The 25,649-nt window shown below is 38.9% G+C and overlaps 1 protein-coding gene across 1 annotated transcript in view; it reads left to right on the plus strand.

Annotated features, from left to right (window-relative positions):
• XPR1 (xenotropic and polytropic retrovirus receptor 1) overlaps nt 1-17,272 on the plus strand; it is a 206,453-nt gene extending 189,181 nt beyond the window's left edge. Inside the window, exons 12-15 of the mRNA XM_015099345.3 lie at nt 574-740; nt 4,080-4,219; nt 8,338-8,559; nt 11,483-17,272. Of these exons, the coding sequence (XP_014954831.2) occupies nt 574-740; nt 4,080-4,219; nt 8,338-8,559; nt 11,483-11,543 (590 nt within the window). The 3' untranslated portion in view covers nt 11,544-17,272. The remainder of the gene's footprint in view (nt 1-573; nt 741-4,079; nt 4,220-8,337; nt 8,560-11,482) is intronic.
• The last annotated feature ends 8,377 nt before the right edge of the window (nt 17,273-25,649 follow it).

Below are 25,649 nucleotides of genomic sequence, written 5' to 3' on the forward strand. Positions count from 1 at the left end.
AGAGAAATTTGCTTTCATATATGTTAAAGATACATTCCTTATCAATTGTTGCTTTCTAGCATTTTGTCTAGAATTAAAATTACCTGTTTTCACAATAAGTATTGATAAGATCTAAGTATAGGAAGGAAATGTTGTTCTAAAGTAAAAACAATCCAAGAATTCCTCACAGTAAAAGCAGCACATCCCTTGTTAATGGTGTTTCATACATTTTTTTTTTAATCTTTGACCCAAAGCTGCCACCTGATGGCAAAAATTAAAATGACAACTTTTGTAATATTCTAAACCTCCTCCATCACAGTTACTTGAAATATTATGTTTTCAGCGTTGAGCCTCTAAATTGTAAATGCACTTTTGTATAAATTTTGTATATTTGTTGAATGTTTGATAATTATTTTGAATTTCAGATAAATCAGATTTATTACTTAACTTTTTTTAGATGGGGATCCTACTAAGGAGATTTACTTAAAATCTATTTATGGAGCTGGAGGAAGAATCTGTTTCTTAATTAGCTTTACTTAATGAAGAATTTTACTCGAATATAGTGATTTTCTCTTTCCCTTTTCTTTCTTCAAGAACAACGTCACTCAGACACCATGGTGTTCTTTTATCTGTGGATCGTCTTCTGTGTCATCAGTTCCTGTTATACCCTCATCTGGGATCTGAAGATGGACTGGGGTCTTTTTGATAAGAATGCAGGAGAAAACACCTTCCTCCGGGAAGAGATTGTATACCCCCAAAAAGTATGTACAAAGAGTGCTTGTATTTATTTTTAAAAAAGAAAAAAACACAAAAACAGAACACTCAGGTATATTACAATATATACCCAATACCAGCCTACTTAAAATAATTACCAAAAAATTCTAATCCATTCAGTCAGTAAAAATGTACCAGATGTTAACTGTATTCTGGGTGCTGTAGGAAATAAAGTAAAATTCTGGTTCTCAAGGAGACTATAATCTATGTTCTAAATAGATAAGTAAACAGATTGCAATATAATGTAATAAAGACTAGAATAGAGGAATAAATAGTTAAATATCATTTATGATTTGTTTTTTAATATGCAGTTCCCTGTGTCTCATGAGACTTAGGGAGAAGCCTGGTGGGCTGCAGTCCATAGAGTTGGCTACAGTGTATGGGGTTGTGAAAGAGCCAGGCACAACTTAACGACTATACCATACCTTATGTCTCAAATGCCCTCTTTCCCCTTAGTTTACCTTGAAAATTCTTGTTCCTTCTTTTTATTTTTAATTTATTTTATTTTTTTAGCATTCTACATCAAGCTGCTTATTTATTTTTAAAATTGTTTATTTATTTTTGGTCACGCTACATAGCATGTGGGATCTTAGTTCTCCAGCCAGAGATCAAACCCATGTCCCCTGTATGGAAGCTCAAAGTCTTAACCATTGGACTGCCACGAAAGTCCCTTGTTCCTTCTTTTTAAAAGTTAGTTTGTTCCTTTCTCTAAGAAGCCTTTCTTGTTTCTCCAAGCATAATTAGCCAATCGTCCTAGTCCCGTTTTACACTAGACAAACTTCCAATTATGGCAGTTATCACATTGCATTTTAATTACCTATTTAGGTATCTATATCCCTTACTATCCAGCATAGTCCCAGGCATACAGTATACAATGTTTGTGGAATGAATGAATGAATGAATAAATAAATACTTGACTGAATGAGCAGTGCTGTAAGCACAAAGGAAAGAGGTGTGCCTGACTTTGCTTGGGTACATCAAGAAGGCTTTTCTTGTCATTTATTTCAGTCAGTTTTCTTAAAGTTTCAATTTGATCCAAAAATACATGGATAATTACTTGAGAATCATTTGAGCACCTTATCTAAATTATGAATGAAAGGATGAGAAGGACTGAATTAAAAAGTCAAAAGACCAAAAGTATCTTTACTCAGATATTGAAAGAAATTAAACAATGAATTGGGAATCCTTATAAGTAAATTCTAACCCCAGCTCTGTCATTAATGAGCTATATAACTTTAGACAAACAGACTGCAGTGTATTCTATAAAGTAGGGTGTTATACTAGATTATCTCTTGATCCTTTCCCAATCCTAAAAGTGTGCCACTAATATTTTTTACTATGTCAAAATGTCATCAATACTTCAGAACTGCACTTTGAAAAATGTGTGACTGTGTAATATGTAATTGGTGCTTAGGGAAGGCTGTTTTCAAGTGTAAGGATTGAAAATAAATGATAGACTGAATATGATGAATGATACGTTAGTGTAACTTCATCTAAACAAATGAAGGCAGAAAAGGAGATGTTCATTGACAGTGATTTTTAAGTCTCATTTGAAAAGAAAATCAAAAAAAGTAATATTAAGCACAAGTCAGACAGAGACATGTGTTCAAGAAAAGATGGCCTTGTGTTCACCAAATGCATGTGCCTTTCCTCCTTGTACTGTTCTTGCCTTACGGAGAGATGTAATGCATTTCTATCTTATTATGACGATTGCTTTGATGAACTATTTATATCTTTACATAAATGTTAATCTGTTCATCCTTTAAGTACTAACTTTTTTATTTCTATGTAATAAAATTAGTTAATAGAATCTTCCACTTTCTTTGTTATTACACATTTTTATGACCCACTTTTAGGGTCATAATATGCTTTTGTACATTAGGCTTTACAAATATATAAGAAAAATGTCCTAGAAGATCACCATACCCCTCTCAGCTTTAAAAGGGCAAATATTAGAGTTAAATTTATTGTGCTAAAAAAGGGAAGAAGCTATATGTGAAGTTCAGTGGGTCTTCATTTAAAAATTAAGAACACAGCTATATGAACTTCAATAAGTTCCTTGGCATTAACAGTACATACTGTTGAGTACCATACCCAGGTCCAGGAAGCATTTATGTTATCTCCATATTAAAACTTAACTTTTCTGTATCTCTTGACCTCAAGTTAAGTGTATTCCTCCCAAAAGACTTAATTTTTGGTAACATCAGCTCCCACATCAGTCAACTGTGGATCAGCTTGATTGGCTCTTAAAGGCATACAAAATTGCAGCTTTTCATCAAGACACCTAATAATGATTTCACTGCATGTGGATTTATCAAAAAATTACATTAGCGCTGTATTGAATAGCTGGGGAAAGGGACAGAGAGATATGTTACTGTGTTTTTAAAAATCTTCATAAAATTAATCATAGTAAGCAGTGAATAATGTCTAAAATTGATTAATCAAGATATAGCAATATACACACATTATTTAGAAATGTGGATGATAAATGCTCAAAATTTGAAGATGTTTGCCTCTAGAGAATAGGACAAGAAGAGGACTGCTGTTTCTTTTGTTTAATAGCCTTCTAACATGACTGATTGATATTCCCTTGCTGACATTCTTTTAATAAAATAAATGCTATGACTTAATACGTAGCAGTTCTAGTTCCCATAAGATGTTGTAGCCTTTAAATACATATTTTAAAGAGCTGGATATCCTGAGATGAAGAGAAAATCCATGAATTATAGTTCCGGTCAGTTGGCAGTTTTTGTGCTTAAGACTTTGTGTAGCTAAAACTGAAAGAATTAGTTAAGTGCTTGTCTTCCCCATGTGGAAATGGGACATCCCTTAAATTTAATTGTTTGTGAAATCCAAGCTTCATGTTATTTTCTGACATCAAAAAAGAAGGAAAAACTTTTTTCAAATGAAGGGTAAGGCAATTTGAGAATAAAAGCGCAAATAACAAAGTTAGTAAATCTCATATTTTCTAATTTGAACTATTGAGCCATTAGTGTATCATATGCATTTTAGAATGTCATCTCAGTCAGCTCGAGGATCTCATCTGGTTTGTATTTCTGGGGTCTAGAAGAGCGCCTAGTATACAATATGGGAATGAAGTATTAATATATTTGTTAAAGGATCACTGAACTTCAGTAAAACTTCATTTTGAATATTGCCCTATCTATGAAAAAAAACTAAATTGGTGAAGTCTTTTAAAATATAGAACTCTTTACTTCTTTTACTCACGCTGGTCAGTATGATGTGTGACTTGTTTACTGTGCTAGGTGTGCTTATTTGTAAGAAAAACGATGGTCAGTTTACTCAATTTGCTTATTATCCCTCAGGCCTACTATTACAGTGCCATCATAGAGGACGTGATCCTGCGCTTTGCTTGGACTATCCAGATCTCAATTACCTCCATGACTTCACTGCCTCATTCTGGGGACATCATTGCTACTGTCTTTGCTCCCCTTGAGGTTTTCCGGTAAGCAGACTACTATAAAGTTTATCAGAGATTTTTTTTTTAACCTAAAATGTTACTCAATACTTATAAATTAGATTTTATTAAAAACTTATACCTGAAAAGCTTAAAATTTCCAACTTTTCTCATACTTCTCATCTGCCTCAGTGTTGGAAAATTCTGACTGAAGGACTAAGAGATAAGTTCTTACAAAGTTATGCTGATGATGACTTTTTTAGAAGCTTTTTTTAAGAATTGGACTCCATTTGAATATCCAAATGACTAATGAACATATGGAAATGTTCTTTACATGATTAGTCACCAGGGAAATGCAACTTAAACCTACTTTTGAGATACAGCTACTCACCTGTAAATGCTAAAATGAAAACTATAGACACACCAAGTATTGATAAGGATATAGAACAATTGGAATTTACAAACACTGCAAGTTGGAGGAAACTAGTACAATAGCCACTTCGGAAAACTCTGTCGGCATCTACCAAAGCTTTGCATGAACTCCTGGGTATATAGCAAACAGAAATGCTGACCTGAGGCCACAAAGATCCGCATACAAGAATGTTCACAATAATATTATTTGCAGCAGACCAAAGTGGAGACTACCCAAGGGCCTAGCAATATTAGAGCAGACAGATAAATTGTGCTATTTACACACATGCAAATCTATTTGGTAATGAGAACAGAAGACTAAATACAAAAACAGGAATGAACCTCACAAAGCAAAGTACTGAGCAAAAGAAGTCAGCTACAAAAGAATATGTCCCTGTACGAGTTCAAATTTATGAAGTTCAAAAGCAGGCTAAATTTATCTGTGGTATTAGAAGTCAAAATAGCATTTGCCCTTGTGGGACAGTGAGTGGAAGTGACACCAAGAGAACCTCCTTGAGTGGGGAGTAAGGTGCAGTAATGTTCTGTTTCTTGAAATGTGTGCTGATTACACAGTGGGTTCAATTTGCTAAAATTCGTTATGCTGTGCCCATCATACTTGTTCACTTCTCTGAATATGTGTTATACTTAATAAGTTTTTAAATTAAAAAAAATAATTGAGCTCCATTGGAAGGGTTGTGAGTAGAAACAGGGATGTAAAAAGTCTTCGAACAGAAATTAGAATTAAAATATTTTGAGAATCATATTTTGCAGTTTAGCAACCTGGGTTATTTAGCCCACCTTCTCAGTAGAAACAATGAAAATGCCAGATAAAATATTTTTTTAATCTTCCTAAAAACATCAGTGATCTGACTCGATAGCCCAAACTCTTAAGTGAAGGCAGGTACCCCATGATAAGCAGAACACGAAAGCTGATTTTGCACTAAAGAAATTTGCCAAAACAAAAGACTTGGAGATTCATCTGTGATAGCCAATTCAAATTTTTATGCACCTAATAATATATAGCTTGGAAATAGTAAAATGAAAGTTGACATTGCTAGAAAGTAAAAGTAGATAAATTTATAATTTTAGAGAAAAATGTTAGCATACTTTTCTCAGTATAAACAAGTAATCAAGTAAACAAGCAACAACTTCCTGGTGCCTCAGTTGGTATAGACTCCACCTGCCAAAGCAGGAGACCCGAGTTCTATCCCTGATCCAGGAAGATCCCATATGCCACGAAGCAGCTAAACCTGTGCTCTACAGCTATCGGGCCTGTGCTCTAGAGCCTGCAGACCGCAACTGCTGAGCCCACGTGCCGCAGTTCCTGAAGCCTCTGAACCTTAGAGCCCGTGCTCTGCAACAGGAAAAGCACAGCAACAAGAAGCCTGCACACTGCAACTCGAGAGTAGCCCCTGCTTGCCACAACTAGAGAAACGCTCACACAGAAATGAAGACCCAGCACAGACCAAAATAAATAAAATTTTAAGAAAACAAGTAATCAATTAACCAACTTGACCTAATTGACATATGTAGAGCATTGTGTACAACCTAGCTACTAAATACAAATGCTTTTAAATACACATGGAACATTCACCAAAATTAACCATGTGTTGGGCTGTATAAAGGAAGTCTTAACAAATGTTAGAATAAAATCACAAAAGATAACCTGAAAATTCACAAACGTTTAGAAATTTAGCAGCCTATATGTAAATAATCCATGGGTTGAAGTGGAAATTGCAGTGGAAATTTTAAAATAATTCTGAATAGAAATGTCATTGAAATTCTCCATCACCACTACCTCCCCCCATTTACTTCTTTCTCTTTCATGTATGCTTCTTTAATTTTTTTTCTAGTAAAAAAAAAAAAGAGGTAGCTCAATTACGTTTTTTATTCTTGATTTTTTCTTTTTAAAAAATTATTTGGTTTATAGAATCAGATGTTATATCACCCATTTAAAGCAGAAGCAAAAAAGATCCTTTGAATCTTTTTTCTTCCTGCAACTACTGCCCATTTTTGTGTTCTCTTTTACAGCAAAACTCTTCAAGAGATAACTTTACTTGCTATCTCTGCTCTCTGACTCCTTCCCCATTCTCCCTTTAATTCATCTCATCCTTTTCCCCAGTACTCAAACTAAATTGCTTTTGTTAATAATTAATAACAGCAGCAAACACTAATGTGTTGTCTTCTGTGTACCTGGCACTGTTCCAAGCACTTTACATGTACTAACTTAGTGAATCCTTACCACAGTCTTGTCAGGTAAGTACTGTTACTGTCTCATTTACTGATGAAGCATAAGTTAAGTGAATCATCCAAGGCTGTTACAGTTAGTAAGTAGCAGATCCCTGATCTGAATCTAGACAGTCTCCCAGAATCTGTGCTGTTAGATCACATTGCCTCTTTATCCTCTATCTAAATCCAGTGGTTCTTTTATCTGACTTTACCTCTCAGCAAAGCTCTTCATTTGATTTCTCAGAAACTACTCTCTTCTGTTTCATGGTCTGTTCCATCTCAGTTTGTTTACTGGTTCTTTTTCCTCTTCCCAAATTGTAAATGTTGGTGTGCTCTAGGGTTTGATCCTCTTTACTCCTCTCCTTCACTTACTCCTAAGCCCATGACTTCAAATTCTGTTCTTAGGCTGTCTATAGTCCCAGTCTCTCCTCTGAACTGCAAACTCATATCCATCTGGCTACTGAATTTTCCTCCTGGGTATCTAATGGCAATAGAAACAACTCAGATCTCTAGTAAATGGTGTCACCATTCACTGAAAACAAAAACCTGAGACACCCACATCCCATGTCCGGTGAGCCTCATCTCCATAAAGAAATCCTGTCGGTCGGCTTCTCATCGCCTCTGTTATCCCCACCTGAATCTAAGTCTCTGTCATCTCTTTCCCGGACTACTACAGCGTCTTCTGATTGATCTCCCTTCAGCTGTCTTTGATCTCTTCACAGTGCAGCAGATGGATTGATCTTAAATCATATTATTCTCCAGCTCGGAACTCCTTGTTTTCTGTCACACTATAAGTCTAAACTCTGTACTGCAGCTTTTAAGGCTGTCTGTGGATCAGGCCCTTTTCTGCCTCTCCGTCTTCATTTCCTGCCATTTTAACCTTCCTGTTCCATTCCAGCCCTACTGACATTGCTGCTGCTTTAACACACCGAAGTCCTCTCCAGCGTGGGACCTTTTGTGCTTGCTGTTTCCTCCACCCCTTTTGTATCTGCTGTTTCCTCTGCCTCAGACCCTTTTCTTTAGAATTTTACCTGACTTGCTTCCTTACTTCGCTCAGATTTCTGCTAGGTGTCATCACTTCAAAGAAGCATGTTCTTGCTCTACTTTCTTCAGAGCACATACTGTTAACTAATTGTTTATTTGCTTAATATTTGTCTCTTTTATTAGAAACTACACTTAGACAGGCATAGGCTTTGTCTCTGTCATACTGTGGCTTTTCCTGTCATACTGTAGGTATTCAATAAATATCTGTTCAATAAAGTGAAAGAATGAGTGCTCTGAACCTGTGTTCCATGAGTCCCTTTGCTTTGCCTATTCCATTTTTGTCCCATTCCCCCCAACACACACACCACCTTTTTCTATTTTAATATTCTAGTCCTTAATTCCTTTGTGTGTGTGTGTGTGTGTGTGTGTGTGTGTGTATTTCCATGAGTGGAAAGTTGATGTATTTGGAGGTCTACAGGTGATAGTAGTAGTATATTCAAATTTTATAAGTAATTCCCTTACTCCTACCCCATTTTGCTAAGGCGATTTGTGTGGAACTTCTTCCGCCTGGAGAATGAACATCTGAATAACTGTGGTGAATTCCGTGCTGTGCGGGACATCTCTGTGGCCCCTCTGAATGCCGATGATCAGACGCTCCTAGAGCAGATGATGGACCAGGAGGATGGGGTACGGAACCGCCAGAAGAATCGGCCGTGGAAGTACAGCCAGAGCGTATCCCTGCGCCGGCCTCGCCTCGCTTCTCAGTACGTATGGCTGCCACTTCTGTGAGATGAATTCCCTTCAGGTTTTAGTACTGGGTAACATTTAAGTTTGGAGAAGGAAATAGTATTCTTGCCTTGAGAAATCCGACGGACAGAGAAGCCTGGCAAGCTATACAGTCCATGGGGTTGCAGAAGAGTCTGGACATGACTTAGCGACTAAACAACAACATTTAAGTTGCAAAGCAGTCATGTTGAACGTGATGAAATTGCTGGTGTTCAAACATTTTTCACAACCTATGTATAGAATGTCTTAATGGACACATAGTGTACAATATAATTAGTATGTTAATGCATTAATTAATTCCTACTGATTTGGCATTAAAAGTACACTGGGGAAAACTTATTGGAGAATATTTTATTTGACTCTTGAGTATATCTTCTATAAAAATCATTTTCAAGTTAGAAATTTTAAGAGCCCTGGTTCTGCCACTTGACATCTGTGTTATCTTGGCCAAATCACTTAATTTCTCTATATTATTGCTCATCTGGAAATTGGGATTAGTATGGTCCCTGCTCAGAAGGTGGCTAGGTAGATTGTTTGTTATGACTTGGAATTTACACCAGTTTCCTCACAGAAAGAGCTCAATAAGTATAAGCTACTATTATTTTTACTTTCTTAGTGAATACCTACAGCAATATTTTTATCCGTCATTGACTTTGTATATTCCTAAAAGTTGTTTGGAGGATAGCTGTACCCTCTAAGTGCAGGGTATATGTGGCCACATTTGAAATTTAGAGACAGTCGATATCACAAAGGATTGGAATAAAAGAAGGGACAGGGCAGTTTTCTGAAGGATAAGGGAGTGTTTGGATAGGCTAGAGGCACAGTAAAGACATAAAGGTGGAAATGAGGGATGGAAAGAAAAGCCATGTGACTAGAGCTTGTAACAAATAGTAACAACATTTAGCTGAATGAAGTGCGAGTGTAAAAGGCTGAAATTCAACTTTATCTTGTAGGCAGGAAGAAGTCACAGAGAATTTTTTCATAGAGTGTTATGAAAGTAATATATTCATAAGTTTTAATGGCACTGTGCAACATACATTGGGAAAGGGAAAACTGAAGGCCGGATCAACTAAAAGACCGTTGCAGTGTTCTTCAGTATGGAACATTAAAGACTTGGATTAGGGCACTTACAGGAGGACAAAAAGGAAAACAAGGAAGCATTTTAAAGGAAGTTTAAAAAAAAATTAGAGATGGTAATAACCCACAGGGAGCAGAAGAGAAATTGCCTGAGCTTCAGATAGAATTTGTAAGTTCTCCGAAGAAGAGAAGGTAGGGAAAAGCAGAGCAAGGAACTGTCTTGGGGAACAAGCACAAGCAAGAGAAAAAAAAAGAACAAAAGGGATAGGAAAAGAATGGTTAGGGAGGTCAGTAGGAAGAACGTCAAACCAAAGCATGATACCATTACATAGAGCAGGAAGCAGAGTTTGAGGAAGCAAAGGGGGGATGTGAAGGCTGGTAGAGTTAGCAAGGTAAGGTCCACAAAGGACTGGAAGACAGTGCAATAGATGGTCATCCCACTGAGCTCTTAAATTTGAAAGTTGAATCCTTGCTAGTCACCAGCAGAGGGCAGTGCAGACATACACTCTTTCTGCCTCAAAAACAAGGAAGCAGTAGATGTTTACGTTCAGTTTCAGATGTTCAGTGGAAAAACACCAGCATATTAGATTGCCTCCAGAGGAAGACATTTAGAACGCTGGAGCAGGTTTTGTGCAAAGGAAGAGAGCAGCGAATCTAAAATAAGATCGGAGACTGAATGCTAACTTTGAGACTCTTGCAACCGTTTAACACATCCTTAACATTTTTAATGTCTATTTCTACCTCTGTCGAGTAATAATGATGCCTACTTTACCTCATGGAGCTCATGAGTTGCAGAATATTTTGACTTTATCTAATACTCCATTTTTCATCCTGTGCAAGAATCTCTTTTATGGAATCCTGAATAGTTGATTATCTTATTTTGATTGACAGTCATCAGTGATAGTGAAGTTTATAACTATACAAGGCACCTGATTTTATTGTTGGCTAGTTACTGTGGCAGATAGCTTATGCTGAAACATGCTTCAGTATAACTTCAACCAGTTGATCCTGGGTGGGCTTTATAACATGACTTAGTATTCTGTCTTATGTGTGCTGTGCGAACTCACTCAGTCGTGTCCGACTCTTTGTGACCCCATAGACTGTAGCCCACCACGCTCCTCTGTCCATGGAGATTCTCCAATACTGGAGTGAGTTGCCATGCCCTCTTCCAGGGGATCTTCCCAAACCAGGGATTGAACCCAGGTCTCCCGCAATGCAGGCGGAATCTTTACCGTCTGGGCCACCAGGGAAGCCCCTCTTCTGTGTGTACTTCATCAGCTGTTTGAAGACAGCTGTCGTGTGTCTCCTTTAGTCTAAATCTGCTGGCCAGCTCTCCTTGTTTTTCATGTGTTCCTCAAGTGATTTTCCTGTCATCCTCATCTTAATTCTTCGTATTTGTTTAATGCTTTACTGATGCTTTTTATATCCATTCTCTCACTTGATATTCATACTGTCTCCATGAAGTAAAAGCAGTATTATGTAAAAAGGAATCATTATTCCTGCTTTACAGAGATGAAAATTGGCATCTCTGAGAGGTTAAAAAAATACATCATAAAACCAAACCCCTCCATTGCACATTACACATGACCTACCATTGTTGTTTCCTTCCTCTGGTTACAACCTAGTTTCTTAGTGTTTTTCCAGTAATATCTGAAATTGAATACAAAGCTCTAGGAGCAGTCTATCTGGTATAGTATATAGTGTCCATGACTGGTTATGATGTATTTTTAATGGTAGTAAGATTGAAAATATACCTAATACTTTGGATGTGTTTGTATTTTAGTAATGGACTAAGAATTTTTTTTTTCCTTTCATTACCACTAGATCCAAGGCTCGTGACACTAAGGTATTGATAGAAGACACAGATGATGAAGCTAACACTTGAATCCTCTGAAGTCTAGATTAACATCCTTGGTTTTCCTACTCTACAATTCTTTCCTCGACCAACGCAACCTCTAGTACCTTTCCAGCCGAAAACAGGAGAAGACATATAACACATTTTCCGAGCTCTTCCAGATCGGATCCTATGGACTCCAAACAAGCTCACTGTGTTTCTTTTCTTTTCTTCTCGTTTAATTTTCATTTTCTATTTTTAAAACAAATATTTACTTCATTTTGCCAATCAGAGGACATTTTAAGGAACAAAAACACAGTATCTTCTGGATTGTTTACAATCACAAGGACACAGATACCTGCCAGGATGAAGACCAGGCATTGCAAGGACCCTCTGATGGGACGGTACCGAGACACCTCGGCTTCCGCTTGGCCCGGTTTTGACTGGTTGAAACCGGACATTGATTTTTAAATTTTTTGTCAGTTTATGTGGAGAATTTTTTCCTTTCCTTCATACCCAGCGCAAAAGCACTGGCCGCACTTGCAGGGAAAGTGCAACTTAGAGCAGTACCTTCATTCACGAAGCTACTTTTTAATTTGATGTAACTTTTCTTATTTTGGGGAGGGTTGCTGGGTGGGTGGGAAATATGATGTATTTGTTACATATGGTTTTCTCATTATTTATGAAACTTAACCATAAAAGAATGATATAACTCCTGTACAATGAAGGTGGTAGCAGTGAAGACAGGGGAGACTAATGTCGGACAACATCTGAGGGTTTGGTCCACAATACCTCTTTCATGAGACGTCTTGCACCTGTTTGACTTTTCCTTCCTTCCTTTTTAATTTTAAGCCAAAGTGTTATTACTGATGTTTTGAGTTGCTGCTGCTTCAGAATCCTGAGCGTGTCTCCTGCAACAAAGCCTCCACACATGTCCACGCAACCAGTTGAAATTTATTGAAGAGGCCAGATACATTTTTTTAAGGAACAGATGTGGAATACATTTGCCCATATTCCAACCGTAACTGAAGTTACGCCTTATTAAGCTTCAACATGTAGGGTAATTGAAGTACATACAGCCTTTACCAACTTGGGATTAGAAGGCACAGCTATTTCATAGACTCTCTACACCCTCATTGGATAGTTTTTCTTCTGGGCCCACTTACTTTAGCCCGAAGTTGATAAAATTAAAAGTCTCTCTTGGGGAAACCATGCTTTTGAGAGCATAGAACAAGTTACCCTTCCTCTCTCACTGACAGTGATGAAACAGAGATTAGCAGCCATTTCTCCCAGCAGTTTTAAAGGGTGAACATTAGATTTCATGCCCTCCTATGACAGAAAAACTGCTTTTAAAATTGGGGGGGGCCTAAACTTGGTTATACACAAAAATCACATTTCGTAGAAATTTCAGACTATAATGATCTGTACACAGTGCTCATTTTCACTTTTGTCTGATTTCTTTCCTATTTCCTAAGTCATCAGATAAGCCCAAAAACCTAAAGGATTTTTCTCCCTTGAATGTGATTGGCATTAAATTTAGCATTGTCATTTATTTAGTATTAAAAGCATATGATTACTGCCCCTTAATATGCCCTTTTGTCATTAGCTCTTATGCCATGCATCACATGTCTTCACTCATCCCTGTCATAATTCCAGGAGATTAATTAAAATTCTTGTTACTACCAAAATTCTACCAATTAACTGACATTTTCTTTTTAAAGGAGTTTTTTTCATCTTTATTCTGTCAGGCTTCCAAAATTTGGCCCCTTCCTGAATTGAGACCTTTTTTTCCTGAAAAATCACTAAGCTCTGTGGCCTTTACTGCTTTTTTTGTTTTGCCAAGCATATTCCTTGGCCCAAAACTGAAGAATAGAAACTTAATTTTTTTTTTTAGTTTAAATAAAATGGATCATTTCTAATAATCAGTGGTAACAATTTAGTGACCCTTAATAGATGAAAGGTTACATTATTTATACTCGGGATTTTTTTTTCTAACTATTCTGGTTTTGTACGGTAAAACTATGGGAAATATCACTGGTCTGTCCAGAAGGAGTAGTAATTATTACTGAGTTATGTAGAAAAGTCCAGTGGACCAGTCATTTCTTGTACAAATAAATTTGGTGGTACTACTGTGTATCCAGAGCAATTTGACTTGTCAAAACTTCATTCTCTGTTAGTAAACCTATATAATGACACACTTAAAATCTTACAGTTGACTTCTGGTATTTTAATTCCCCAGTGTTTTTACTTTAGTGTATCCTATGACTGGTTTGGTCTTTTTTCAACTATTATGATTCTCGACCCTGATCAGTATTATTTTTTCATAGATAATGCATTGTTCGAATATATTCTTTTCCTGCTGTTGGTCCAGTCAGAATAGTTTGTTCAGGAATGATAAGGCTTAGGTAACTTTCCGCTCACTTTGACAGATGCTTAAACATGTTTTTTAACAACAGCTTTATGTTCCTCCTGAAGCTCTAAAGAGAAAAGAAGGCTTTTCCTCATCAAGAGGAAACAGTTTGGAAGAAAGAATATATAATTTTTTCCTCCAGAAAAGGCAATGTGCATTTTTCTCACCTAACTTTTATATGCTCTAGTTGTGATTGCTGTGTCCTACCTAAAATTTTACTGGAGCGTCTTGTACACTGAAACTCTCAATAGAACTCCTAGGAAATGAACATCACAGAGTTATTTTAAAGGAGCAGCAATCTAACCAAAGGAAAAACATTATTTGATTTTGGGTTTAGGAAGTCTAGTTTTATTTTATTTGAGAATCACTCAATTGATGGTATTAGTTAAAATACCCCTAAATGAATGAAAAAGTATTTTTTTAAAAAGGATAAAATTTCTTTTTCATTTTGTGATAATATGGAAAACATTGATGTGTGTAGAGAAAGTAAAAGACAAAAGTGGCGTATTTTCTATGCACAAATATGCACTCTAATTAAAGCTGCCTATACTATTAAAATGGAGTAATTGAGGATTTCATATCATACAGAGAGACATTAAAATGATCATACATAGTCATTAATTAGGTCATAATAGTTATTTTTAAGATTGGAAAGAGGTTGGAAACCTCTGTGCAACTTTCTTTTCCAGCATCAGCCCTTTTTCTCCTTAAAAAAGCTGCTTCATTTCAGATACAAAAGCAGTGCTGTGGGAGGAGAATGCCAGTCACCCCAGCAGTAGCACGTGTGAGCCCTTAGAGAAGGAAAACGGAGCCCAGCCCCTCGGATTTGTGACATCCCAGTATTCCAGCATGAGAGTTTGAAGGTTTTAACTGAGATGTTGCTGGAAGTAACTTGTTGGTATATGATATCCTTCTACCGTGGTTTGACCAAAGTATATTCATGAGAACTAGAGAAAGCAATTCATGCCTTCTTAACCAAGGCAAGTTAATAGGAGAAAATAGCCTATGTACAGGCATTGATTAATAGACATTTAGTTGAAGAGAAATAAGGTAATTGTGGAGGTAGCAGAGAAGAGCAAAAGGAAGTTGGACCTTGGCAGCAGAAGCCGGGCCGTGAGGAAAGTAGGTGAGCTTGACCACATGGAGGTGATGCTGCCTTTTGCGATCTTTCCTTTGGGTGGTTATACTGCTGGTAGACACCTGCCTGTTTTGCTACCCTCTTTCTCCACTACTTTCCTTTACTCGGGAAATAGTTCTTTATGCCCAAATGCAATTTTCTTAGCAATGACTAGAAAAAATTTTTAGTCTAAGGAAAGTAAGTTAGAAAATAACTATCCATGGTGTTATTTTATTCAAATATTTAGGATTCTCTGATGTGATTGCACTTTATTTGGTAAATCAATTTCAGATTATTTTCTGTAATAGTTTGCATGAAATTTTTTAGCTCTTAAGAAATAAGAGCTGTACAGCATATTGAAATTTTAAAAATTAAGGTGGCTTCTCAGATTGAAAAAAGTTACATTGAATCTAAGGCTTTCTCAACTACAAAATCACCGAACTTTTAACACATCTAATTTTAAAAGCCAATAATAGATATGATCTGTGTCACTAAGTTAAGACAATAAAGGTTCTAGTAGAACTTCAGGAAAAGTTAAGAGAAGTAAATCAAATTTTTGAGCTTAATTCATTCCTTTTTATGATGCATCTGGCTTATTTCTTGCTTTTGATGATTAGCTGAAGCAAGGAAAGGTTAAAGAGATTTTACAGATTGCTTAAACACATTCCTGCATTTCAGGTATCAATCTTGATAGCAAATCTTAAAAGCTAACTTTTTGCATTATATTTTCAGTATATACAATGTCAGCACAGTGGTAATGTGGGCTAGAGTTTATTATATTAGATTGTAAGAAATTTGTGATTAACGCTACAAACCAGTACTTTACCCAGCGTTAAGCCACACCACTCACCAAATATGAAGACATCAAAGAAGTTCGGAGCTTAATTTAAATGATATGAGAAGTTTGCCTGGGAATTGAGAGGAGCCTGCTGATTGGAATGGTTCATCATGCCTTTCTAATATGAATTCGCAAAACTGTGATATTGAGTTGCCCCTTTAAAAACAACCTTCCAGAATGTATTTGCTTGCTTACTATGGAGTATAGTGGTTATCACATTGGGCTAACACTTTCAACACACTTACTGCAGAAGAGGAAGTCAAAGGGACAAGATGAGTTTCCCTGAACAGAAGTAAATCATTATACTGCTTTTCATCTAAAGTATGTTTCCTTATAGCAGGCCTTTATTTTATTACTAAAGCAAAGCCACCTTCAGTTTTTTTTGTTTGTTTTGTTTTATGCCATCAACCTAAGGAGGACAATCAAATAACCAACTGTTTGCCTTGGATTCAGTGTGTCTGCTAATTACACCATCTCATCTTACATACCTTCAGACCAGTTACTTGACTAAATGTCCACCATATTACCTTAGTTCTTCCTATGCCCTTTCCTCTGTACCACCACAAAACAGAGGAAAGACTTAACTACCAGGAAGATGTGAACTTCTAAGAAAGAGCAAGGATTTCATCTCACTCTCCTTTTATCATTATCTCTGAAGTCCCTCCTTAGAATTCCCTGATGGTCCGTGCTGCAACACCAGCATGGTGGAAATAAGGAGAAAGATTGTGGGGAATCCTGAAAGAGTAACTGATTGTGACATTGTTATTCTTTTGAACTATAAAGTAAAATTGTGAGCCACTCACTTGCAGAAAGAGCAGAACTCAAGCTTTATCACATTGTGAAGATTAATACCTTAACTGTTTTCCAGATTAGCGCAGAAGCTTGTATCAGTGAAGAGTATTTAGGAGGGCAATAGGGTGTAAAATGTACCTGTCTTTGAACCCTCTCCTTCTTGCTCATGTTTCCTTCACCCCACCCCACCCCACCACATTGTGTTGGTCCGGTGATACTATTCTATGAAACTGAGCTATAGTTGTCAAAAGTAACCATGGAATGTGATTAATCCTCTGTGGGTGCTTCTTTTTCTCCCTTGCTTTCTTTCTTACTCCCTCCACTCTGGTAAATGGAAAAGGTGATGTCAAAGAATTGATGCTTGCTTGGACTCCTGTTGTATCTGTGACTATGCTATTAGCTGTCTCCTTTTTCCTTCTTACATGGGTAGAATTCTTATGAAGTGTGGCGTTCCCTTCCTGAAAGTAGGTTTAATGCACAATGTGGTACTGTTTTATAGTTTCTAGATGGTTGTATAAAGCAAAAAGTTAATGTGGTTATGTGTTTTTAAAAGAAAATAAGTGATTGGTTAAAAAAAAAACTGTTCTTTTTTCATTATTACAAGCTTTCTCTGTTTTCCAACAGTTTACTGACTCCTTTGTCACTGGTGAATGGTTTGTGTGACTGTGTGTTTTTCTCTCTGGGTTTCTTGGATCCCGAACATGATTCCTCTTAGGACTACTAACTTGTTAAAAGTTTAGGGCAAACAGACTTCACGGGTGAACATTTTTTAACTCTTTTACTAAATTGAAAAATAAAATAACATTTTTCCTTTAGGTAATATATGAAGTGTGACCCTAAAGCAATAGGATTGATGGAGCCAATCTTTTTTTAGTTAAATCCTGAATAGCTGGACACTTGTTATTATTCCATACCCAGACACTGTGGGAACATGGAATTTTCTGTGGAATTCCTGGATTATTACTCCTATCTATCTATCTAGAAAAATTTATCAAATTAACTGACCCCAGGATAAATATACTCGAAAAGAGAAAAATATTTTATTGACTAAACCAGGATATGATAACACACAGTTACCACGTTAAAGTCAGGATAAGCTGTGGATATATATGACTCATTGGATCCTCAGCACCTCTTTCTATAATCTGATGATAATAATACATGCTCAACATTTGTATGCCTATAGGTGTTACACTACATACACTATAGTGTTTTACGTTTTTAATTTTAGTCAAGTCTTCTGTAGCCCTTCGATAATGAAATATCAAAGATAGATTAGAAACTTGTTTGTCAAAGATTGTTCCTGTCAACTATTGAATTCAGACATTTTTTTTGCCTGGAGTTCCATAGATTCTTTAGAAATCTTTAAGCCCACCCCTGGCAGCCTTCATCAAAAAACGTGCTGGGTAGGGTGTTTGCCCTGCTGCCAGCTCTTGTCAGTGACCATGAGGATATACGCTGATTTCCTTCCATGCAATGCCCCAATCTTAGTCTAGTCTGGAGTTCCAACAGTAATACAAATCAGGGATGGGGAGACGTCCTTTTTCCAAAGGTGTTTTGTCACTGGGAAGTCATACAAATCATATTTACTGAAATGTGTCAAGTACCTAGACGATAGTAGAGGCCTAATAAATATTTGTTAAAGTGAAAGGTAACTTTTAGAGATTATTAGTAGATAAACTATTGAGCAAATTTAGGAGGTAATTGACTTTTTTTTTTTTTCCCATCGATTGCTACAGAGGTTGTGCCTCTTAGGAACACTTGCTTACTGACAAACTGGTCAGTCAGCCTGTGTTGAATCAAGTTGTGTGAAAACTTGATCCTGGTGCTCCCTCCCTGATAATTAGCAGCTGCTTCTTCATCCCATGAACTTTTTATTCTACTGCACAGAGAACAGATTAGGTCCCCCAAGGGCAGAGTAGTCACTGCTGACCCTCACTGCCCAGCACAGGCAAGGACCATATCTCATCAGTGACATCATGTAGTGTTAGCCCCATTTATAGAGGAGAAAGTGCTCAGTGCCTGGCTGTGGACATTGCAGTGACTGCTGACACTGCAATTAAGATGCAGATCTGACTGGCTGGATAGCCCAAATTCTCCCTGTTCCTTAGAAGGAAAAAACACACATATATTTCTTGCTTAGTACGAGCGGCTTCTTTCCAAAGCTATGCCTGATCAGAATGTAACCATTTTAAAGAAAATCAAAGAACACCTTCCCACAAAACACACACACACACAAACTATAGGTTCCTCAGCAAGCTGGGTTCTCTGATTGTTGGTGAGAATTTTTCCTCTGCCTCTTCAGGGATGACAGTTCTTGGGACTCTTAAATAGTAACAAATGAGCTCCTTAATCAGACTTCTTTTCACAGAAGTCTTTTCCCTTGAGCCAGTCACGTTCCTTCCCTCTCTTCCGTGCAATTTTTAAAAGTTTCATCCATGGTGAATCGGGATGGTATACTGGAGAAGGCATGAATTTGAGACAGATTAGGCATTGAAGATGTGGAGAGGAGAAAAGAGCTATAGAGAAATGAGATTGGATGGCTATTGCTAAATGCCATTGATACCTACAGAAGAAGCAAGAATGGCTGAGGACAAGTACCAGGCAATTGAAAGCCAGATGTAGAATCAGGGCCTCTTTGTTGCCATACAAAGAAGCTCTCATCTCCTACTGTGGGAGGGAAGAGGAAGGACAAAGGACTTAACAGAATAGTAGACTTTCAAAGACAGTTAACCAACCAAGGCAGGTTATGCTAGGTCAGTACCCCCTGCTGGGAAAGCCTGATGCATCAGATGCAACATCTGGTTAGATCCCTTGCATACGTTTTGACTCCTCAAACCCCTGAGAACACTCTGAGCCTGTAGACATAACTCCCCGTAATCCTCACTAGCCCTCCCACCCCTGTTCCATATTTTGTAGGAGCTGGGGCATATCCTGAGGGTTCTTGAAGAAAGGGGCCAGAATAAAAGATTGAATAGAGAAGTATGTTTGACTTGGAAGTGCTTCACAAGATACAGAATTTAACTCTAGCAAGGATTCCAGAAGTTGGTAAAAACTGGCTACTAGGATAGCTCCTAGTAGCTTTTTCATTGAAAGCGATCGTCCGTGTTCAGCAGTTAAAATTCCAGAATTGCTACAGCAGACAGTGAAGGCAGGGTCCACAAGGCTAGGGAACTGGGCTTGCTGGATACACTGTGGCTGGAAGGCCAAGAGGACTTACGGTGAACAAAGGTCATAGAGAATGTACTGGTCAGAGGTATACCAGCATCACTAAAAGTTCAGAGGTGACCCTTCTATGAAGACACCATTCCAGAACTGAACGCTGACAGCAATAGCATTGGGATGGTAGGACTCTGTAAATACAGAGGCCAGGAGGCAGCACAAATCCACCCAAAGTTGGTCAAGATGCCTGTTGCTGTTCTTCAGTCACTAAGGCGCATCTACCTCTGTGACCCCATGGACGCCAGGCTTCCCTGTCTTTCACTGTCTCCCGGAGTCTGCTCAAACTCATGTCCATTGAGTCAGTGATACCATCCACCCATCTCATCCTCTGTTGTCCCCTTTTGCCCTCAGTCTTTCCCAGCATCAAGGTCTTTTCCAGTGAGTTGGCTCTTTGCATCAAGTGGCCAAAGTATTGGAGCTTCAGCATCAGTTCTTCCAATGAATATTCAGGGTTGATTTCCTTTAGGATTGACTGGTTTGATCTTCTTGCTATCCAAGGAACTCTCAAGAGTCTTCTCCAACACCACAGTTTGAAGGCATCAATTTTTTAGCTCTCAGCCTTCATGGTCCAACTCTCACATCTGTACCAGACTACTGGAAAAAAAAAACCATAGCTTTAACCAGACAGACCTTTGTCAGCAAAGTGATATCTCTGTTTTTTAATACGCTTTCTAGGTTGGTCACAGCTTTTCTTCCAAGGGGCAAGCATCTTTTAATTTCATGGCTGCAGTCACCATCTGCAGTGATTTTGGAGCCCAAGGAAATAAAGTCTGTCACAATTTCTACTTTTTCCCCATCTATTTGCCATGAAGTGAAGGGATTGGATGTCATGATCTTAGCTTTTTCAATGTTGAGTTTTAAACTAGCTTCTTCACTTTCCTCTTTCACTTTCATCAAGAGGCTGTTTAGCTCTTCTTTGCTTTCTGCCAAAATGGTGGTGTCATCTGTATATCTGAGGTTATTGATATTTCTCCTGGCAATCTTGATTCCAGCTTGTGCTTCACCCAGCCCAGCACTTCTCATAATGTACTCTGCATATAAGTTAAATAAATAGGGTGTCAATATACAGCCTTGATGTACTCCTTTCCCAATTTTGAACCAGTCCATTTCTCCATGTCTGGTTCCAACTTTTGTTTCTTGACCTGCATACAAGTTTCTCAGGAGACAGGTAAAGTGGTCTGGTTTTCCCATCTCTTTAACAGTTTTCCACAGTTTGTTGTGATCAGCACAGTCAAAAACTTTAGGATAGCTAATGAAGCAGAAGTAAATGGTTTTCTTGCCTTTTCTATGATCCAGCAGATGTTGACAATTTGATCCCTGTTTCCTCTGCCTTTTCTAAATCCACCTGGTACATCTGCAAGTTCTTGGTTCGTGTACTGTTGAACCCTAAGTTGAAGGATTTTGAACATGTCCTTGCTAGCATGTAAAATGAGTGCAATTATGTGGTAGTCTGAACATTCTTTGGCATTGTCCTTCTTTGGGACTGAAATGAAAACTGACCTTTTTCAGTCCTGTGGCCAGTGCTGAGTTTCCCAAATTTGCTGGCATATTGAGTGCAGCACTTTAACAGCATCATCTTTTAGGATTTGAAATAGCCCAACTGGAATTCCATCACCTTCACTAGCTTTATTCATAGTAATGCTTCCTAAAGCCCGCTTGACTTCACACTCCAGGATGTCTGGCTCTAGGTGAGTGATCACTCCATCATGTTTATCCAGGTCATTAAGATCTTTTGTGTATAGTTTTGTGTATTCTTGCCACCCCATTAATCTCTTCTATTTCTGTTAGGTCCTTGCTGTTTCTGTCCTTTATTGTGCCATCTTTGCATGAAATGTTCCCTTGGTATCTCTGATTTTCTTTAGTCTTTCCTGTTCTATTGTTTTCTTCTATGTATTTGCATTTATCACTGAGGAAGACTTTCTTATCTCTCCTTGCTATTCTTTGGAACTCTGCACTCAGTTGAGTATATCTTTCCTTTTCTCCTTTGCCTTTTGCTTCTCTTCTTTTCTCTGCTATTCATAAGGCCTCCTCAAACAACCATTTTGCCTTCTTGCATGTCTTTTACTTTGGGATGGTTTTGGTCACCACCTCCTGTATGATGTTACAAACCTCTGTCCATACTTCTTCAGGCACTCTATCAGATCTAATTCCTTGATTCTATTTGTCACTTCTGTATTTAGGTCATATCTGAATGGCCTAATGGCTTTCCCTACTTTCTTCAATTTAAGTCTGAATTTTGCAATAAGGAGTTCATGATCTGAGTTCCAGGTCTTGTTTTTGCTGACTGTTTAGAGCTTCTCCATCTTTGGCTTGGTGCAAAGAATATAATCAGTCTGATTTTGGTGTTGATCATCTGGTGATGTTCATATGTAGAGTTGTCTCTTGTGTTGTTGGAAGAGGATGTTTGCTATGACCAGAGCATTCTCTTTGGCAAAACTCTGTTAGCCTTTGTCCTGCTTCATTTTGTACTTCAAGGCCAAACTTGCCTGTTATTCCAGGTATCTCTTGACTTCCTACATTTGCTTCCAATCCCCTATGATGATAAAAACATCTTTTTTTGGTGTTAGTTCTAAAAAGTCTTGTAGGTCTGCATAGAATCATTCAACTTTAGCTTCCTTGACATTAGTGGTTAGGGTATAGACTTGGATTACTGTGATGTTGAATGGTTTGCCTTAGAAACGAACAGAGATCACTCTGTAGTTTTTTGAGATTGAACCCAGGTGCTGCATTTCAGATTCTTTTGTTGACTATGAGGGCTACTCCATTTCTTCTAAGAGGTTTTTGCCTCATCTATCAGAGGGCAGATAGAAGCAAGAACTACAATCCCTTAGCCTCCAGAACGAAAACCACAATCACAGAAAACTAATCAAAATGATCATAAGGATCACAGCCTTGTGTAACTCAGTGAAACTATGTGCCATGCAGGGCCAACCATGATGGACAGGACATAGCGGAGAGTTCTGACGAAATGTGGTCCACTGGAGAAGGGAATGGCCAACCACTTCAGTATTCTTGCCTTGAGAACCCCCTGAACAGTATGAAAAGGCAAAAAGATATGACACTGAAAGAAGAACTCCCCAGGTCAGTAGGTGTCCGACATGCTATTAGAGAAGAGTGGAGAAATAACTCTAGAAGGAATGAAGCAGTTGAGCCAGCGCAGAAATGATACCCAGCTGTGGATGTGTCTGGTGGTGAAAGTAAAGTCCGATGCTGTAAAGAACAGTATTGCATAGGAATCTGGAATGTTAGGTCCATGAATCAAGGTAAATTGGAAGTGATCAAAAAGGAGATGGCAAGGATAAACTGACATTTTAGGAATCGGTGAACTAAAATGGATGAGAATGGGCAAATTTAATTCAGACAACCAGTATATCTACTACCATGGGCAAGAATCCTTTAGAAGAAATGGAGTAGCCCTCATAGTCAACAAAAGAGTCCAAGATGCAACACTTGGATGCAATCTTAAAAACAGAATGAGTTCAATTTGTTTCCAAGGCAAATCCCTGGCTGGGGTCCTTCTCTATTGCTCAGTGCCTTAGGCACTTGAAGGGCTATCCTCCCTGGGGTCTTTCTCTATTGGTCAACTATCAGTGCTGGTCTGCAGAAAGAAGCTACAGTGATGCACACGACTCTGCACCATCACCTTGCCACCCTGGCTGCTCTGCTTTCCTCCAAAGGTATTCCCCATCGCAATCTCCTCCCTCACGTCCCCTCGAGCCGTTTTCCCACAATCAACAGCAGACCTCATCCTGGGATTACTCTCCAATCCCTGTACTCCAGCTCCCAGCCACCACGGGTTCCAGAGGACTTACATCCCTGTCCAGGATATGTAGGGCTGTGGCAAGGATTGTCTGTGTGGTTTCCTTTCCATTCAGACTGTTATATGGATCAGCCGCTGCACTTTCCAACAGCCTCAAATCCTTTTCTGCTGTCCCAGATCCTCGTCCCATGTGGGGATGTGACCCCTGCTTCAGTTCCTCGTGATGGCTGGGACGGTAAAGAATATCCTGCAATGCCAGGGACCCAGGTTCGATCCTTGGGTTGGGAAGATCCCCTGGAGAAGGGAATGGCTACCCATTCTAGTATTGCTGCCTGGAAAATTACATGGACAGAGGAGCCTGGTGGCATACAGTCCACAGAGTTGCAAAGAGCCAGATCCAACTGAGCGACTGACGCTTGCACTTTCAGTTCCCGCATCCCTGGATGCAGGTCCAGCTGCTCGTTCTCCTCTTTTTCCCCTCCTTCCTTGGTCCTACCCAGTTTTGCATGGATATATATATTCCTTTTCAGTGGTCAGGGACCCCTGCCCTCTCTCAGCTAGTGTTCTGCAAGATCTTCTGTGTCTGAAGGCATATTCCTGATGCATCCATGGAGAGAGATGTACTCCATGTCCACCTACTCCTCTCCCATCTTGAGAAGTCCCTTCATTCATCTTTATATCTGCTTGTCATACTTTTGTCCTTTTTGTGGAAAGTTATTTTTTTTAACACAAGTGACCTGAGTTCCCTTTCTGCTGCTGCTGCTGCTAAGTCACTTCAGCCGTGTCTGACTCTGTGCAACCCCATAGACAGCAGCCCACCAGGCTCCCCCGTCCCTGGGATTCTCCAGGCAAGAACACTGAAGTGGGTTGCCATTTCCTTCTCCAATGCATGAAAGTGAAAAGTGAAAGTGAAGTTGCTCAGTTGTGTCTGACTCTTAGCGACCCTGTGGACTGCAGCCCACCAGGCTCCTCCATCCATGGGATTTTCCAGGCAAGAGTACAGGAGTGGGGTGCCATTGTCTTCTACTCCTGCTCAATTGTGGTGTAAATGGAGAGATACCAAAACCTCAGTCCAAGGACACAGTGACCAGGGCCCAGGCTCCTTGAGAGTAAGGTCAGGGTCACATCACCAGACTAGCCTCTGAGGCTGGGAGAGCTGAAGACTGATGATGAGGGGCATTTAGAAGGAAAGAGCGTCAGCTGTGGTCCAGAGACCAGCTGCATCAGTGAGGGGTTGTCTCATCCTTCTAACCTCCCTCAGGAAGAAAAGCTCACCGCAGTCCTGGAAGAACAGCTGTCTGAACATGTGTGGAAAAGTGAGCTGAATGGCATACAAGGTGGACTATGGTGGACACAGAAGTGCACCAGCCAGATCTCTGTCTAAGGAAAGGTTTGCATCACAGGTCTGGGGCACAGGTGTGAAGGCACAGGTCTGGGGCACAAGTATGGGAGTGCTGTGAGCAATGTCTCTGGTTGACAGCTCCTCCGGGGTATGCCTCAGTGGCAGCTGGTTACCTCACCCCAAACCATGCCCTTTCTGGGGCAATCCATGTCCAGAGACTAGACAAATCCACATAGAGTGATTGTACTTTATATTGGGCATATACAGGCTCAGCTCTCTTGTCCCCCAGTAGCTCAGCGCCTGCAATGCAGGATACGTGGGTTCTATCCCTGGGTCGAGAAGATCTCCTGGAGAAGGAAATGGCAACCCACTTCTGTATTCTTGCCTGGGAAATCCCATGGACAGAGGAGTCTGGTGGGCTACAGTCCTTGGAGTTTCAAAGAGTCAGGCACAACTGAGCACAGATGCACCCACCTCTACAAATTTTTCCATTCTAGACTGTTCTTGAGGGCAAGGATGCCATCTGTTTTTCTGTCCTCACTGTCCAACCATAATGCCTGGCTTATATTAAGAAATATTAGTTGAAAACATGAATTAATTTGGCCAAGGATAATTTTTGTAGGGGCTTCCCAGGTGGCGCTAGTGGTAAGAACCCACCTGCCAATGCAGGAGACAT

Source organism: Ovis aries, chromosome 12 (assembly GCF_016772045.2).
Source record: "Ovis aries strain OAR_USU_Benz2616 breed Rambouillet chromosome 12, ARS-UI_Ramb_v3.0, whole genome shotgun sequence".
Taxonomy (NCBI): domain Eukaryota; kingdom Metazoa; phylum Chordata; class Mammalia; order Artiodactyla; family Bovidae; genus Ovis; species Ovis aries.